Source organism: Diadema antillarum, unplaced genomic scaffold, assembly GCF_040938485.1.
Source record: "Diadema antillarum isolate AM-2024a unplaced genomic scaffold, OU_Dant_1.0 seq00000998_RagTag, whole genome shotgun sequence".
Taxonomy (NCBI): domain Eukaryota; kingdom Metazoa; phylum Echinodermata; class Echinoidea; order Diadematoida; family Diadematidae; genus Diadema; species Diadema antillarum.
Genome location: NW_027271836.1, coordinates 1,543,256 through 1,556,148, shown reverse-complemented (window position 1 = coordinate 1,556,148; position 12,893 = coordinate 1,543,256). Strand labels below are relative to the sequence as shown.

Below are 12,893 nucleotides of genomic sequence, written 5' to 3'. Positions count from 1 at the left end.
CACATCAGCATGTAATACTCTTGCGGGTTATGATAGGAAGATGTGTGTATGTCGCTCTACCTATCATGTAACATGCACAGGAAGTACCAGCTAAGAGCAATCTCAAGGGTAGTGAGCTGAGTTGGTTCAGTCGGTAGCTCGTCTGCCTCCATGCAGACCCAAAGGACTCGGGTTCGATTCCTGAATCTAAACTGAGAAATGTTGTGTGTAATCAGTGTACCGCCTCTACTCATATACTCATAGTATAAGAGGCAAAACATTATGTTCCTCGGATAGGACATTAGAATGTGAGAGAGTCACAACTCATGCACATGAGATCCTACTTCATTCATTCATCGCAAAGAGCACGGTGTTAACCCGGTGAAGCTGTCCCGCCTTACATCCAACTAGACCCCATGGAAGACCAGCTAGTGCAGCTGACTATAAGCTATATCCGGCCATCTTCTCAGATGGAAAATAAAACAAACAACGGACAAACTGCCGGAAACAATTTTCTTTAGAGAATCATGATACATTATGAAACATACATTAATGATATGTATGTTTCATGATATGATACATTATGAAACATGGTATATTCGTAATCATAAATTATGAAACAGAGCCGCCGAGACACTGGTTATAGCATAAACAACGCTTGTGCGTCCTACCAGCCAGCCGTGAATGAATTACGCATACAGGCGAGGAAAATTGAATATTCCACGGATAGACAAAAAATGAAAAAAATAAAAAATAAATAAAATCAGCATTAGCTGGCCCTGAAAAGTCCATTACGCTGGAATTATGACAATAAATCATATATACCAATTCACTATTGACAGCCACAAGGCCGCATTGTAGACACATACATGTTTTCAGCCAACATACACAGTGATTTAATGATGAGATTGGGTAACTTCGCACATTGGGCGATAAGGCAACTGTATAGATGTGGTGCGCAGAACCGTATTCAGAGACTCCAACCCCAAGCACCTTCTGATCTGGAGATTCTCCCGCCTAAAACCCCTAGCAAACGGGAGACTCCAAGTTGATGTGTGCGAAGCGCGAAGTTCCTAGGATTCGAGATGTTCTCTGGTGCTATCTAAGGCTTATTTTTTCAACATACGACAGAAATAAGTAAGAAATCCTTTACACCGGGAGACACAGAGCCAGGGCGGGAGAAATCAAATCTCAAACGGGAGAACGGGAGATTGCGCAAAAATGGGCTTTCGGCGGGAGATCTCCCGTCGAAAACGGGAGAGTTGGAGTCTCTGCGTATTCCCTCCCGAGACTGAGCAAGCGCAGGAAAATCAAAGCTGTTTGCCAGTCTCCATGAGAATGAATGTTTATCCTGTATAATTATTTTGTAATCTATAGTACATTATACAGTCCTGGATTTAGACAGACATTTTGTTCGTGTAATGTACATTTTTTTACTGTCTCGATGTACTGTGATCACTGCACTATTAATTACATGCACATTGGGGCCATCGTATAAATACATATAGCACGTACCTATAAACAATACAAGGTATAGGGGCACTGTTTTGGTTGTCTTTGAGGTGTGTATCAACGGGATTAGAAAGTTTGAAAGAAAGATCAGAAAGTTTAGAACGTTTGCCCCTATTACCTCAGGTTACTGATTGTCACCTCCCTAGTCATTATTTCTATTTTATTTGCAACAAACCTTAATAATCATCCATGGTTATTTCTATTCCTCGTTACCTTTCAGAGAGGGTCTGAAGAGATGTCTGAGGCAGAATGAGCAGCTGGTCCGAGAACTAGAATCCCTGCATGGTCGGCTCAGCAGCGCCATTAAGGAGAACAAGGACTCTCGAGAACTCGTTCAAGACTTCCAAAAATTGCTCAAGGTAACTACATGTCACAATCAGAACCTCAACAAATAACTAAGACGTTGATAGACTTTGTGTGTCTATTATTAACAGAAATTTCAAAAATGAATATTAAAAATAAATGGCAAGACACTTAAGTTTTTCGTTTCTATTACTTTGCTCACTCGTGAAAGAAAGATTTATGAACTTTTAGAGATGATTTTCTTTGTTGATTTTCTGTTTGTTTTGATTTGTTTTATTTGTTTTTTCTTGTTTGCTTCAACCCCATATAGAGATGCATGCACATGCATGAAAAGCACATAATTCGCAAACATGACTGTCAATCAAAAAGGCTATTTTTATCATATCGGGCCCATGTAGAATATTCCAGTCATTCCATTGTGCCTCGTGTCCCCAGTGAGGCAAGGTTCTGAATTTTTAGTGTAGGGTATATCATAATGTCGTTACATTCGATTCATCACGTCTGTTTGTCACGTTCATGATTAAGAAGGCTCTTTTCGTGGAGGCCGTGCATGGTATTCGAAGCAGGAATGTAGAAAGAGCATAATAATTATACCCTCATTTCTCATCACCCGAGGCGTTTGTGTATAATATAGAGTTCTGGGGTGAAATTCAACATATTATAGACTGTCCTGATTAGGTCGAAGTTTGGTAAACTAGTAGAACTTCAGGAGGACTATTATCAGAAGTTATGAACTGTAAACATTTTGGTGCAGTCATCGCTGGATGAGAAGACTACTACAGTTTATGACATCACGTGAAGAACAAATAATAAAAAATGCAAGGAAAAGTCAACATATTTCCACTTTTCTAGCATAACGGAAGAGCCCTGAATGTAAAAAAAAAACACATCAATGTGGATTGAGCGAAGGCAGCAGTATTAGTTGAACTCATCAATGAAAGTTTGAGGAAAATTGGACATTCCGTTCAAAAAGCTATGAATTTTTAAAGTTTCGGTTCCGTCAATTCTGGACAAGGAGACTAATACATTACATAACGATGGACAGCAATATATAGCAAATATAAAGAAAATTCAACATACAGTTATTATTTTCAATTTTCTAGCATTATGAAAAAGCACTTTGCTTACCTCTTTCAGAAAGTAGAGGGAATGATATTACCTTTAACTTGTGTCAGTAGCAAGTCAATAGAATGTGTACTTTCCATGAAAAGATTCAAATTTTGTAGAATTCTCCATTGTTAATACTTTCTTTATATTGTGGTCCACAATGACGTCATGAACTGTAGTAGTCTCCTTATCCAGCAGCGACTGTACTGAAACTGTAAAAATTCATAACTTTTGAATCAACTGTCTGATTTTCCTCAAACTTCAAGTTAATGATATATTCTACTAATACTTCTACTTTTACTCAATCCGAATCTATATTTGGGTTTGGGTTTCCTTTAACTCTTTCAGAAAGTAGGGAGAATAATACTATCCTTTATGTCAATAACAATTCGAGAGAATAATCATTTTTCATTGAAAAAAATGAAATAGTGCGGATTTTCTTTATGTAGGCCTATCATTTATATCGTTCTTCATTCGTGACGTCACAAACTGTAATAATATTCTCATCCAGCGATGGCTGCATCAAAAGTATAAAACTTCATAATTTTTGAACGGATAGCTCGATTCCCCTAAAATTTTGTCTGATGTGTTCTACTGATATTGCTGCATGTACTCAATCCACATGCATTGTTGGATTTCTGGATTTTTCCGTGGCAAAATCACACGTAGACTTCAGGGCGTAATTGGTAAGGGTTTACACAGGCACAAATCTACGTCTTTATAAAGCGAACGTACATAAGCGGAGATTCGTCGCTTTTGTCGGTGCCTTCTTGTCCAATAACAACGTATTAGAATCGGAGACGAATGAAATGTGATATCCAACGATTCCCTCCGCCCCCTGTATACGATGTATAGATGAATAGAGACTTCGTGCTTTCACCCGATCCGCCGCTTGCTCCTCCGCCGCCTCTCCCGTCCCCTCCGCCACGACAAGAGGAACCATTGGCCCCGCCTCTGCCAATATCTCCACCCCCAGAAGACGCAGAGCAGTTGATGAGATGGTTGCAGCAGCAAGTCTTTCACAGCAACCCGCTTATTAGTGTATGGAATAAAAAAAATGACAAAGTCTTTTTCATGGTTGCAGACGTCAGCAATATTTTACGCCTTTTATCACCCCGTTATGTATCCTGTGTGGTATTCACATAATCCTGGGATTTGTTCCGGAAAACAAATACTCTGACATGTTCCTTTTTTTAAAATCAGTTCTCATTGTACGCTAACAAAACAACGGACTCGACTAATACACCGACAATCTAACAGCGTCATTCCGTTATCAAAACAACTAAACAACAGACTTACTAAAACCCGCAGACAAAGCCATAATCAATAGCCATAATCAAACAACATTCATGGTACATCTGAGAAGTCACGGGCAAATATATACTTGGCTCGGGTTGTGAACTAGCCTATCGTCAACTCTCAGTATTGTTCATAATGACCTGTTTTGTTGATCCACGATAACAAGCAACGTCTGAAAATTAATGAAATGAAAGGTGTCGATCCCGTCTCCCCCTCCCCACCCCCCCCCCCCCCCCCTCTCTCTCTCAGGCTTTCATTTACTTCTTGTGATGGTTTTTGCCCCCGAAACATTCCGCTCTAAACTTTTTTTTTTTGGTCATTCTCACCGATTTGTCGATGAACATTTTGTGAGGAAATAAGCTTTTAACGTTCTCTCCGCAGTGAGACGATTTTAGCTAACTTGTCAACAAAATGGATATTTAACGCGTAAGTCTGTAGACTAGTAAATCAGTCTTTTTTTTAAATTGGTATACTAATGCGACATAATCATTACGCATAACTGCCACTTTGCGCAAAGGTGTTCATACCCTGCAAATTGGAATATAACTTTATGGGCGAACTTCAAGCGTGTGTTTACTATTCAGCTCGCGTGAAGATTGACCTATTTTTTTTTTTTTAATGTTTCATGGCTGGCAATAAAAAACCAAATCACAAAAATGTCCGCTCGTAGATGTATACGAGGAAGAGAAAAGAACTGAAATAATGAGGCATACTCGATTTTGAACTCAGGCTAATGGGAGTTAGAGGATCAAAGCAGATTCTTCTTTTTCAGATCATTACTTAACCAGCTTATGTAACTTCACGTCATTTTTGGTATTGATGTGTTCATCTTTCACTCATGCGCACTCTCATAATTCCCTTAAACGTCTAGCCTTTTGTACCCAAAAGCATCCATACTTTCATGCCATCAACATTTATATATAATCGCATATCTCATGTGTGAGCCCCATCCAGTAACCAGCGGTTATCACTTTATTGTACGCCCTTGGCAGCATGCATCCTTGTTCTGTACACGCATCATCACATTATAATTCCACGTCATCGGCATGTTATCCTGAAAACCATCATGGCTGCCACTGACAGTCTAAAGAGTGTGAAATGCTTAACGCCGTTATCCTGTAACCGTAGCAGTTAGTAATACTGCAGCTAATAGTATACAATGGACTGTTCAAGAGAACGAGTCATTATTCCAATTAAACATGAATCGTGTTTGCAATGATCATTCTGTACGGGATGCTGGGCGAGTATTATTGGTACGCCCATCACAAAGCCATCACTTATAATGCACTGTTTGACTGCACTTACTAAATTTTTTTTTTTTGCTTGACGAAAATGCCGTCCGTTGCAGGTTACATTTGGTTGATTTCACGAAATTTTAATTCTTTGTAAAAGTGAAGCTTTGAAGTGAGGAATTACAAGTAGCATTCAGGTAATTTTGTTGTTCATTCGTTTCCACTGATAAAGAATGTAAAATGGAGGTACTTTGTACGCAACACTTTGACAAAAGCACTGAGATTTTGAGAACGAAATTAATCGAACATCCTACGAGGCTGTTTCTGATAACATGGCTTAATGTGTGGAATACAGTGTCAAGAATATTTCTTGTCTGATGACTGCTCTTGCTCTTTCCATTTCATAGGGTGAGTCTACAGCAACTCTTGGACGACAGCTCCCCACTCACACCCCGTCAGCTCGACCGGCTTCCAACTCCTCGTCACCGACCCTGCCAGCTCAGCCTCCAGTGCCTAGACCCCGCGGTATGCGAGGACCTCCCCCTCGTCCTCCACCCAGGGCCTATTCACCGGTGGCTACCGATCTTGTCGTCACGAGGCAGTTCACCTACGCGCCGGGCGGGACGACGGCAGCGAGCCCGCAGTCGCCGATAACACCACCCATGGCGAGTTCCGCCGGAATGGCAATGGTAACGGACCAGCAGCGGTTGGCCGCCCTTAACTCCAACGACACTGCCTTCAAACGGTTCTCCTTCACGGGAATCAACATCACCCCGGCCATGATCTCCAGGGAGGCTTCGGAGACATCATCCAGGAATGTAGACGTACCTGCGCAGAGTTCGGATAGCGGGAAGGAGGCTGAAGAGCAGCAACAGGTTGCAGCCACTAAGCCAAACAACAGAATGGCATCTGTTCCCAACACAGCGCCCTCAATGGTGATGTCTAAGTTGGGCAACGGCGGCTCGTCAAGAGGGTTTGCTCTCGCTAGGATGACACGACCCCCCGTGAACACATCGCAGCAAAGAGTGAATCATCTATCGGTGCAGCAGCCACAGCGGTCCGCGGCCGCAACACACCGCCTGAGCTGGCCGAATGAGCTATCCCCTCCCCCTCCAGCGAGTTCCAAGTCAACGGGAGATCTCAACGGGCAGGTTTCTAATCACCAGACCTCAGTGGAACACCAGCAACTGGCCAATGGATACCTCATGCCGAACTCAGGTGTAGCTAACGGATTTCAACCCAACATCCAGCAATCAGCAAGTAGTCCCAATATATCATCGCCCGACTCGAACTCTTCTGAAAAAGAAACGAAGACGTCAACGCCAAGCAGCAATGTATTGGCCAGCTCACAGGCCAACTCGCTGTATCCTCCATTGAACGGTAGTACTTTGCATAGCCCCGGAGGGCAAAGTGCGTCCCCGACTGTCGAAAAGGGGTTCGTGTATACACCAGTTCCCGACTCGATCGCCAATCGGAGATCACCCGTGCCTGAAGCAGCCTCTAAGCCTCCTACCGCTCACGCCCCACAGGTGCCGACGTCAGCAGGTGGGCCCAGTCAGCGCAACCCAAACTGGCCGACTAGTCTACCCGTACCGCGAAATGGTGCGGCACATAGATCTTCGTCTGACAACAGTTTGCATCATGTCTCAAGCGCGGGAAACAATTTACCCGTGAATTCGTCGTCGCAGGAAACTACAAATACGAACGAAGTGGTTGCACGCGCGAAGTCAACACCCAGTAGTCCTGAACGCGTCGTCCCAAAGCACGCAGTGCGTACGTCGAAATCGACGCCGACTACACCAACAAGACCCCGTCAACCTCAGCAGCAGCCAAATCACCACCAACCACCATCGCGTGCTGAACAGCAGGAGCACTCGTCTGAAACGCCTTCTGAATTGCAGCCATCTGAGCAGCAAGTACCGCCCTCCGAGCTTCCCACAACGCCGGAGACTGGCCGCATGACGTGGAACGCTGGCCTGTCTGCCTCTCAGCCAAACATGCAAGCCTCCACGGGCAGTCTCAACCAGAACACCATCTACGAGCCCCTGCCTGCTCCTAAAGCCGCCGTCAAGATGGCGCCCACGGTGGAAAAGGAGTACCTCCTGGAGCAGAAGACAATAACCAACGGCAGCGTTGAGCAGATCGACGGCAAGGACGTGAAGGAGCTGAACGTTGAGAGAAAAGATGACCCACCCAAGCGATGGTCCATACCTAGTATAAGTGAGCGACAGCGGATGGGGGTGGTGGAAACTAGCCTGTAGGCAAATGTGATACAAAGTATAGTTTCAGGGTATGGACTCATAAAGTGTCGCAGCCCTTAACTTAAATTTGTCTGCGTATTGGTGCTTGTGGTTGGTCACGCGACTGGCAGACTGTTGTCTAGATTTTCTAGGGAAAAATAAGACTAGAAGTTTGCAATCAATTTTCACTGCCAAACCCAGATGTAATTTTTCAAACTTCAGATTTGTCACGTGTAATTCAATTTTGGTGGGAATGCGCATGGTCTGAGAATACGCATGGTCTTGAAAAAAGAGTGCCCTCGTGGCTATAAGAAGGCATTCTGGTGTGACTTGCCAAGGTAGCGTGATGGCCCATTGACTATACAACAATGGGGAATTCTGTTCACGTCAAGGTTACTAGTGTTGCAGAGCTCCCCCCCCCCCCCCTCTCTCTCTCTCTCTCTCTATCTGTCTGTCGTTGTCATGGTTTCATGGACAGGTGGGAAAGCGACATGGGCAGAAGGCATATTTTGCCCGTCACGATGGAACATCGCACGTGGCCTTTGTCACAACTTGGTCAATATAATACTCGAGAACTTTTCAAATTTTCTCATGAATATTGTCAGTCAATATTTTAAGGTATGTTATGAGGGGAAAGTTGGTCTTTCTATTTAGGGGCAGGATGATGGAATACGCTGTAGGTGACGATTGTATCTCAACGTGCGGTATGTGTTTTGTTGTGCAAGTGCTATTTTTCTCTGCACCAGCTCAACCAGTGTAATCATGGTCTGAATAACAATGTAATCTGGAATGGACGAATCAGTGCAATGCACAATATGACATCTGTTTAGAGAAGCAGATGATGCAACTTTGGAGAAGGCGCGAAGTTGGTGGGTTCTGCTTCTTCTGTTAGTTTTTTTTTTTTCTTCAGTATGGCGTTACCTAGCCCTTGGTTGTCTAAGTAGAAATGCAAATCGTAGAATGACTAAATTCAAACGAAATGAACGAAATGCTCTTTTGCGTGTGGTTTGTACAGATTTCCGAAGAGCCTCTAATAACACACACACACACACACACACACACACACACACACACACACACCACAGAGTAACGATGATGCTACCTATCGGGTTTTATTCGTTCCTAAAATGAGGAATGAATGTCGAACCGGTAGCCATATCAGCTGTATTCAGTGGTGGTATTCCCGATATGGATGATGAATGTCTTCCGGTAGTTCACTTAGCTGAATAAAATGACTGAAATTTGAAGTTTGTATGTGGCAACTTTACCCAAAGACTTTGCATCCTGTCTAGATTTCCTTTTCTGATGATGGGAATAATGTTTGAGAGTTTATTACTATTATTATTATTCTCATAGATAGGAAGGAGATTTCTTTGACAGTTGTTTGAGCGGGAGCGCGCAGCAGTTCTATGTAGGCCCAAATATTAGCCGAATGTTTTCAAAGTCTATGAAAACACATGAGCATGCACAATTAGTTACAATGTCGTGTGCATCGAAAATCAAAAGAAAAACAAAGGTTAGATCCCTTCTCATCTTTTTGATGAACAACACGATCAAAACTCTAATGAAATGCATTACTTTTAAGGATGTTGCACAAGCTAGTCCAGATGAGAGGACGTGGTGGTGTTGGAGGCGTGTGGACCGATTCCATTACACGCATCGGGTCGAGTGTTATGTGCGTATTAGCGTGACCTTTGTTCGAATCTGGTTTCTAGATCAGTCAATATTGACTGAGAGTCTGTGTGAAGACGGCTGTATTTGCTCTTCATGATCAAACTGTAATCATCGACGTGTACTAGTATATCGGCGATGGATACGAATGCGTATAATACAACTGATGATGAAGAGCCGGCAAATCTTTGATTTCTACCCAAGATCGGGTTGATTATAAGATTGCGTAGATATGTTGTGTTCAGATTAGTTACTTTCGAGAGTAACAATTCCAAGAGTGTGTAGGGGAAATTGATATCTGGAATATAGCGTTTGCCCCATTATTGGTTTGTCTTGTCCGGTGCATGAAGAAAAGGATTTCCGTTCGTGTATTATGCTGATCATGCTGTGCTATTCACAACACATTATTATCGTTAACAATTCCATGTCATTGACATGCTGATGTTATTCCCAGCATTTACAGATAGTAAGGTAATTTTTGTAAACTGAAAAACTGAATATTGTGATTAAATGTCTTTCTAAAGTTTCCAGTGTCTTCACAATGCAGTTCTTCTAGTAATCGAATTTCAGTTGCTCCGAATATGCTAACATCTCGGATTTTTTTTTTATTCCAAATTTAACCGAATACTGTGTGGAAGATAATGTATCTGGAGTGATATCTGCTATTCATTATTGATAGTTCTGCAATAGTTGATTAGATGAAAGAGTTATATATGGATATACTGTTGGTATAAGTTGTCAATATTACGTCGCGTAGACAGAATAAATAGAAGTGTTATAGATGTTGATTTTTTCTTATATAATTTGCTTGCACACTGGTTGAGAGGAAGAAAAAAACCCAGGGCAATCGTCTGTTATGTAGTACAACAGAATCAGATTGTCTATTTGTTTCAGTTTATTGTAAATCTATTTTATCTAGCTTGTTTGTGTAAATAATGGACAGAATTTGAACACCATTCGCTCGCTAACTTGCCTACGTTGTCTATTAGGTCGGTTTGTTTTGTTTCAGAGTTATTATGACGTGTTTTGTTCTATTTTTGGTCTTTCATAAAAACTCGAACGTAGGCTGGTTGATAAATTCTGTTCAACACAAATTAGTGAACAGTCGGTGTATACTGTGGCGATGATGTCATATGCGGTCAAGTATAAGCTTGAAGAGAAGAATGCATTACGACTTGGGGTAAAAAATAGAAAGAAAAAAATGTCAGAATTATGAACGCAATTTCTTGCCTAACGATGAATGAGCAATATAAGAAAAGTTAAAAGGAATGCGGGATTGACACACATACGTCCGACAACAGTAAAGAGAAAGAATAGCTGTCTACAAACTTTAATGCAGAAATTAAATCCGAGTGAATATCGCTCAAGCTATTCCGTGAACATACTGTTTTGATGCCAATGGGTTTGAAGTGATTTAGCACGTGCCTTCGATTATGATTTAGCGTTCTTTGGGGCCTCTGTAGTATGAATGCACCGAAAGTGCGACATCATTTCACGCTGCACACTTCGGCAGGATCTTGAATTGTAATCACTTGGAGTTTTTTTTTTTAATCTTCTCCGAAAGAAGTAAACTTCTCTTGAATTTTTGATATCATCGAACCAGGGAGGTGAAATCATGAATGTTTTTACACTTTTTTTCATGTACCCCCCCCCCCCCCCGAAAGAAAAACACCACCACCTAACAAACAAGAGCAGTCGACCTTAATTTCTAGTCTATTTGCTTGGAGTCTCGCTTACGAGAAACTTGACCCACTTGCATTGCTGTATGTTAATAATAACTCTTCTTGTCATTCGAGGGTACGTTGTGATATATGCTTTATTCTTTTCTATCATGCGTGTGGGAAATCTGAGCACCAGTTGCCTTATTATACATGCATTGATTGTTCCACAAGTGACAATCATGAATGTGTTAAAGTGCTGGAATTGAATCCATCTAGGGCTGTCCGTCAGGAATGTAATAAATAGGAGAAACGTCGCTGGAGTCCAGGGACTAGTGGTGTGTTTGTGTATGTAGAGCGTAAATGAATTTTCTGTGTGTCATTGAGAAAAAAAAAAGAAAACACAAAAACAAGACGAAACAAAAAGGCGATAGAGACGATGTGGTCTGTGAATCCTCTCCTCAAATTCCAAGCTACCGATGGACTTCCAGCGGCCGAGGATAATGCGATATCCTCCGACTGGTGGAGATGTCATCAGGGGAAATATTTCATCTATGCACTTGAAGGCGATGGCTATTCGACCCCGGACTGGGAGACCGAAGAAAATCGCCGGTGCTATATGCATCCTTGGAGCATCAGGGAAACGCTTCTCCCACGGGCTTTTTGCGCGCAATCGGCGAACTGACAACGATATAAAATCTGAAACCCAGCACTAAAATTTCATCAGAGAAAAAGTATTTCAATCGAATCAAATACCCTTTCCTATAAGCAATCACAGACCTGCCTTAGAAATTCATTGCAGTGTGTATTGCAGTGTGTCCTTTTTGCTAAGGGATTTGCGTTCAACATCATTTCTACATCGTCAGAATTGTATGCTCATTCATACTCAAAGGGGTTTGGGCATTTTGTGTTTAGACTTACGGACTGCACAGGCCTTAGCATTTTTACAACCGCATTCGATTTGGTGGGATAGAACTTGTTATTTATTTTGAGAGTTGACTTCTTGCTCCCTGTTGTACGTGCATTAGATTTGTGTTTGCTTGTATATATGGCCATGATTTCTACGATGAAATACAGAATGTTTTGAATATCAATTGCATTGTTTTGCTCCAATTTATGTTGTACTTGTACCTCATCATGTGTAAAAAATACAATCAAGTACATCACCCACAGACATAAATATTTATGTATACATTGTATTATATATATACATGTACATATATATATATAAATATATATAAATATATATATATATATATATATATATATATATATATATATATATATATATATATATATACAGCTGTATATGCATGTGAACATAACAAATGGAGGACAATAAAGCAGGAAAATGAGTAATCAGATTAAAAAAAATTGTGATTGTTTGAAACACAAGACAGGCTCATAGGGGAGGCTTAACTTGCTAGGGACGTACATGACTGGCCAATTCTCCCTGTTAGTTTTCCACACAACACGACCAGTTGCAAGTTTCCTTTAAGCAATGTATAAAAATTACACATGTGGAAAATTTGTGTAACTATACTGTGTGCCCCCCCAAAAAAAAAACAAAAACAACAACAACAACAACAACAACAAAAACAGGACCCTCCGCAACGATAACTTTAAAAAACAGTGAATCAATCCAAATACAATTTCAGGGTATGAAACTCTAACTTATTACCCACATCTTACAGAAAACCCCATCCGAATTGCTTCAGCGGTCAAAGAGAAATGAGGATCTTTGTAGAGCATGTCAAGAATCACTTCCCTCCAAGTTCTGTTCATTGTGGTCACACATTAATATGTACACTGTAGTTCCAAGAGCATTCAAGAGCTAAACTTGGAAGAAAAAAACCCATGACATGCTTTACACATTTCCACATTTTTCTGTG

General features: G+C 41.5%; 1 protein-coding gene across 1 annotated transcript in view; it reads left to right on the top strand.

Annotated features, from left to right (window-relative positions):
- The window catches only part of LOC139742372 (uncharacterized), a 101,980-nt gene extending 93,833 nt beyond the window's left edge, over positions 1 to 8,147 (top strand). The window contains exons 3-4 of the mRNA XM_071652950.1: positions 1,712 to 1,850; positions 5,840 to 8,147. Of these exons, the coding sequence (XP_071509051.1) occupies positions 1,712 to 1,850; positions 5,840 to 7,693 (1,993 nt within the window). The 3' untranslated portion in view covers positions 7,694 to 8,147. The remainder of the gene's footprint in view (positions 1 to 1,711; positions 1,851 to 5,839) is intronic.
- Positions 8,148 to 12,893: the final 4,746 nt, after the last annotated feature.